This window comes from Helianthus annuus, chromosome 7 (genome assembly GCF_002127325.2).
Source record: "Helianthus annuus cultivar XRQ/B chromosome 7, HanXRQr2.0-SUNRISE, whole genome shotgun sequence".
Lineage (NCBI taxonomy): Eukaryota > Viridiplantae > Streptophyta > Magnoliopsida > Asterales > Asteraceae > Helianthus > Helianthus annuus.
In genome coordinates this window covers 136,510,880-136,516,879 of record NC_035439.2, presented here as the reverse complement: position 1 = coordinate 136,516,879, position 6,000 = coordinate 136,510,880, and the positions used below count along the sequence as shown (strand labels likewise).

The following is a 6,000-nucleotide window of genomic DNA, read 5'->3' as shown; positions in this document are numbered from 1 at the left end:
GTGGAGGAGTATTTATAGTATTTGGCAGCCTCTTTTAGAAGCTGATATTGATATGAAGGACGCGTTTTCAGCAGTGGTGGGATGCGGAAATAACACGTATTTTTGGTTGGATAAATGGGCCGAACCGGGCCCATTTTTCATTTACTTCCCTGAGTTGTTTAAAGAAGAGTCGCACAAAGATTGCTTGGTGGCTGATCGGTGGGTATCTTCAGGTTCCGGGCCTGCGTTTAATTGGGCTTGGGCTCATTCTAAGTTCGGTCCAGATGCACTTACCCAGCTTCAGCAATTGTTAACAATTTTGAACAGCCAAGGTTTTTCGACGGCTCCGGATGGCTGGAGATGGAAGTATGAAGTGGATGGTTCCTTCAGCGTTGCAAGTATCAAGCGGGTTCTTAGTTCAGCCGGGCGTATCAGCCCCGAAAATGCTTTCGAGTGGAATAATTGGGTCCCGAAAAAGGTTGGGATTGTGGCTTGGAGGGCAGCAATGGAGAGGCTTCCGACTGAGTGTGCGTTAGCCCGTCGTAACATTCCGGTTTTGAATCGCATGTGTGTGTTCTGCGGTGATTACGAAGAGACCTGTGAACATCTTTTTGTCTCGTGTCAGTACTCTCAAATGGTTTGGCAGAATCTAGCAACCTGGTTAAAGATCCAGCCGATTATAGCGTTCAGTATTAAAGATTTGCTGTTAATCCATGCTGCGTGTCCGAGGCCGAAGAGAAGGAAAATGATCCATGCAGTGGTTTTGACGACCATTTGGAGCATATGGAAGTTGAGAAACGAAATGGTGTTCAGGCAAGCGGTTCCTAATTTTATAAAAAGTTTAGATGAGATAAAGTCTTTGGCGTATTTATGGGTAAAAAACCGATCAAAAACGGCATCGTTAACATGGGAGGTGTGGAGTAGTTTTAACCTTGGTGATATGTAATGTAATAGTTGATATGTAATCTGGTGTAATCGGTGTACATTTGATTTGTAGCATCTTGCTACTATGAATAAAATCTTTTTGTCGGCCGTTCAAAAAAAAAAATTGCAAAAAGTTTTCCACAACCAAAAGTCTCAACAGTTACGGAAATATAGGCAAGTGGCGTCACCTTCAATTTTTTTGTAACCACGCGCCCACGTCACACATGGAATTCACGAACGTTTTTCCCAATTTATTACAACCACCTATTGTTTTTAAATTATTATAAATTTTAATAAAAAAGATAAAATATATTTTGTAACACAAAAAAAAAGGATCCGAAAGAGGAAAAAGATAGAATGTTAAATTATTATCTAATATGGATTAGGATCAAATACAAAGGCTCTTTATTGCAATAATAGTACAAAGGCTTCTAAAAAAACATAGTAAAAAAAAAAAAAGAAAAAAAACCTAAACACTCACCACCACCCAAAAACCTAAACCCTCACCCCCACCCCCCATCACCCACCCCCAATTTTTATTTATTTATTTATTTATTTTTTGTCAAGAAGAGGTGGGGGGTGTGGGGTTTTAGGTTATTGAACACTTATCACTCTATAAATCTTTCTTACACTTCTTACAAATAGGAGTCTTTGTAGAATAACTTAACCCTATCTAATCTTTGTTAAAATTGTAAAAGAAAATTTGCAATCTATATTATGTATGTTTACTCCGGCAAGAAACCTATTAATAGATGATAATAATATATATGTTACACAAAAAAGCTATATACAAAAGGAGAAAAAAATAGAATACCAATTTATAATCTAAGGGGGCGTTTGGTTTGCGGAATGTTTTGAAATTAGAATTGGAATTTTTATAGGAATTAGAACTTGAAGGAATTGGATTTGGAATTTAAACATTCCAATTGGAATTGGAAATTGTTGAAAATTAGAATCTCAATTCCATTTTTGTTGTGTTTGGTTGTCAAATGAATTGAAATCCATCACCCCGGCACCCACAACCATCAGTTCAGGTCGAAACGGTTCGCGTCGAAAAAAAATATGCGTTTTCGACCCCCCGGTTAAAAAAAATATGTATATACGTTTTCGACCCATCGGTTTTATAAAAAAAATATTTATATAGCCCAAATCAGATCTATTCAATTTCAGCCCAAATCATATTGTTATATTTATTATAGCCCAAAATTAAAAGACAAATCAATGACCCAAATACCCTTTTCTATCAAAAAAACCCAATATTTGTTGATTAGGGGTGAAATTGTTCATTTGTTTGTTAAACAATGTTTACGTTTTAATGTTTGAGAACGTTTTTTATTTGATATTAATGTTTGACCCGACCCGAATTGAATCACCGATGTCCGACCCGAACATACACGTCGAAACAACTCGATAGAATTTTTTTTTAGGTCCGTTACCTTCCGACCCACCAAACTTTTTTTCAAGCTTCGCTACTGGTTGTAACGAACCAAACCAATACCGAGCGAAACCGAATTTCCGCCGCATCAAGCGGGGGAACCGCACTAGCATCTATATAAATAATTTATAGTATCTAGAAGACATACGACAAAAAATTAACATATCATCATATAAACAAGTTACATCATTACTATAAAATCCTTAATAAAGAAAATGCAATCGTTAAAATCATGCAATAAAAAACCTTTAGCCATCATATTTCCATCATATAATAATAATAAGAGTAAACTGCCATTTTGGTCCCTGAGGTTTGGTTACTTTTGTCACTTTAGTCCAAAACTCAAACCTTTTGCATCTGGGTCCCATTGGTTTCAGTTTTATTGCCATTTTGGTCAAAAAATAAAATCAGGTCATACTTGTCTTATAAAATCCTGCAATTTGTCATTTTCCTCAGGGGCAAATAAGGTCATATTTGTCTTATAAAATATGGTATTTATTTATAAAAAAGAAATGATCATTTTGCCCCTGCGGAAAATGACAAAATAACAGGATTTTATAAGACAAATATGACCTGATTTCATTTTTGGACCAAAATGGCAATAAAACTGAAACCACAGGGACCCATATGCAAAAAGTTTGAGTTTTGGACTAAAGTGGCAAAATTGACCAAACCACAGGGACCAAAATGGCAGTTTACTTTAATAATAATAAACATGGTTAAAACTTAATAAACAAAGATCCTAGATTGGTTAAACAATTAACAAAACAAAAACAAAAAAGAGACAAACTTTCATGTTATTATACTCATAACTCAAAAGACTTTGCAGAAAGTAAAGACCAAAATATATAACATAAAGAACAAGACACAGGATCAAAACATTTCATGTATACCAAGTAATAACAAAGGTAATTACATAATGAATCCCATCATAACATGTTTATCCAGATGTATATTATGATTATGGCTAACGACGAACACGAATTCGGTATGAATATAGATACAACAAGATCAGTAAAGTCAGCATACCTTAGTATATCACATCAGGCCAATAATCAACTTTCTCAATATGACCACTCAATCCATCAACCATCTGGTATATCTTATCCGACGCAGGATGCGTAGCGTTCTTGACCGTAAACTCGTGAACCCCGTCTTCCAACTCAATCAAACTAGCCCCTGACGGTTTTTCATTGCCCGTGTTTTTCATCTTCAACCTTACATCCGCAACACCCGCCCAGTTCCCAGTTGCAGCATATATGTTGGACAACATCGAATAATTACCCGCATTTTGCGGTTCTAACTTAACCAAGTGTTCCAACACGTCCTGCGCAAGTTCCACGGCGTTATAGAGTCTGCAGGCTCCCAACAACGCGCCCCATATGATAACGTTTGGTTCAACCGGCATGGTTCTAACTAACCTAAACGCTTCTTGAAGACGTCCTCCACGGCCTAAAAGATCGATCACGCAACCGTAATGTTCGATTTCCGGTGGGACCCCGTAATCTTGTTCCATGGTGTAGAAGTATTGTATCCCTTCGTCGACATAACCGCCATGAGTACACGCGCATAACACACCAACGAATGTGACTTTATCTGGAATAAATCCTTCTTGTTTCATTTTCGAAAAAAGATCAAGCGCTTCGCTTCCATGCCCGTGCATCGCTAACCCGTGAATCATCGCGTTCCACGACACTAAATCTTTCTTACGCATCGCTTTAAAGATGTTTAACGCCTTGTTTAAGCTGCCGCATTTCGCGTACATATCGATTAAAGCGTTTTCGACTAGCGTACTACATTGATACTTATACCGTTTAATCGATTGATGAACGAGTTTACCCAACCAAAGCAAACCCGACTCCGCACAGGCAGCTAAAATACTAATAATAGCTCCATCATCCGGTCGATACCCTGCTTCCTCCATCCGCTCATACAACTCAATCGCCTCCTTCGCCATCCCCTTCCCCGCATACCCCGCGATCATAATCGTCCACGAAACCAAATTCTTAACCGGCATTTTATCGAACAACATGCGTGCCATATCCATATCCCCCGCCTTACTATACCCACTAAGCATCGTCGACCACGACACCACATTCCGCTCAGGCATCCTCTCAAACAACTCAAACGCCTCATCCAACCGTCCCGCTTTCGCATACCCATCCAAAACCGTGTTCCAACTAACCAAATCTCGTTCAGGCATTTCATCAAACACTTGGCGTGCGTCCCCCAACCGATTCGCTTTCAACAATCCACCAACCATAGTATTCCAAGAAACAACATCCTTACCCTCCATCCAACAAAACACCTTCCAACCCTCCTCAACACCCACCACCCCAGACCTACAGTACGAATCAATCAACGCATTGGGCACATAAACATCCGCACAAAACCCATGTTTCAACACATGGGTATGTATCATTTTAACCAAATTCAACTCATTCTTACCCACACAACCCTTTAATAAAAAAGGGTAGGTGTAATTATCAACACGAACACCATAATCTTGCATCAAGAAAAAGGTATCAAACGCGTGTGCAGGCTGATTGTTGTGAATATGTGCTCTGATCATAGTGTTGAATAGATGGACGTTGGGGTCGTTGACTTGGTGGAAGACTTTGAGGGCGGAGGAGATGTTCCGGCGGAGGGAGTAAGAGGTGAGTAATTTGGGGATGATGAAGGGGTCTTGGTGGAGATTGTGTTTGTAAATTAGGGCGTGAAGTTGGGTTAAGTGGTGTGGGTTAGTGCAGTTGTGGAGGTCGGAGAGTTTTTGTTCGAGGAGGCGGCGCGTGGAGACAAACGCCGGTGAGCGGATTTGGGTGGGGACTTGCATTTTGGGTGATAACGGAGATGGAGGAGATATCGTCCATGTAAGAATCGTGGTGATGTTATCCGGAATATTTGGGAAAGAAATTAGTAGATATTTGAATCATGAAATTAGGGTTTTGTTTAATTAGTCCATCAAAATTATGGAAATTACAAATGACACTCCTTGTAAGTATTTTTGGTCTTAAAAAATTAACTTTTACCTTTTTTCATTTTTTTTATACAACACAAAAAAATCTTGTAAGAACAAAAAATCCAATATAAAAAACATAGCACAAAAAATCCAACATAAAAAATCTAGTATAAAAGTTTCAACACAAAAAAATATATACCACAAAAATATGGTACAAAAAATCCAGAAAAAAAATGTTACACAACATAGAGAATCAACGCAATTTTTTTAGTTGTCATATAATATATAGCAATGGGTTACTCAAATTAAAGATAAAAAGATGCTCGATTTTATGGTGCATTTTTTTAAAAAACAATGTCGTATAAAAAAGGTATGAACGTTTAAAAAATGAGGGAGGAGATATGCATGTACCTTGCATGTGAAGAGAGAATACTGGGAGGAGTTGAAGTTAGGGCTGTAAACAAACCGAACATTCAACGAACAGTTTGTGAACCGTTCGGCGGAAAGTTCGTTTATGTTCGTTTGTTTAATAAACGAACTGTAACATTCCGTGTTTTTGTACTTTCCATTTTTAGAAACCTGTATTCGTATTCAATTTCAATCCTTGTAATCAGAGCCTTTTAATCATAATGGAAATACATTTTATATTACAACTGTTTATTCATACTTACACAATACGCAAACAATCTCGAAACGCACATTT

At 38.0% G+C, this 6,000-nt stretch overlaps 1 protein-coding gene across 1 annotated transcript; it reads right to left on the bottom strand.

Annotated features, from left to right (window-relative positions):
- Positions 1 to 3,206: 3,206 nt before the first annotated feature.
- LOC110868706 (pentatricopeptide repeat-containing protein At3g29230) lies at positions 3,207 to 5,247 on the bottom strand. The gene has a single exon (XM_022117945.2). It carries the CDS (start codon positions 5,169 to 5,171, stop codon positions 3,369 to 3,371), a length of 1,803 nt encoding a protein of 600 aa, XP_021973637.1. The 5' UTR covers positions 5,172 to 5,247; the 3' UTR covers positions 3,207 to 3,368.
- Positions 5,248 to 6,000: the final 753 nt, after the last annotated feature.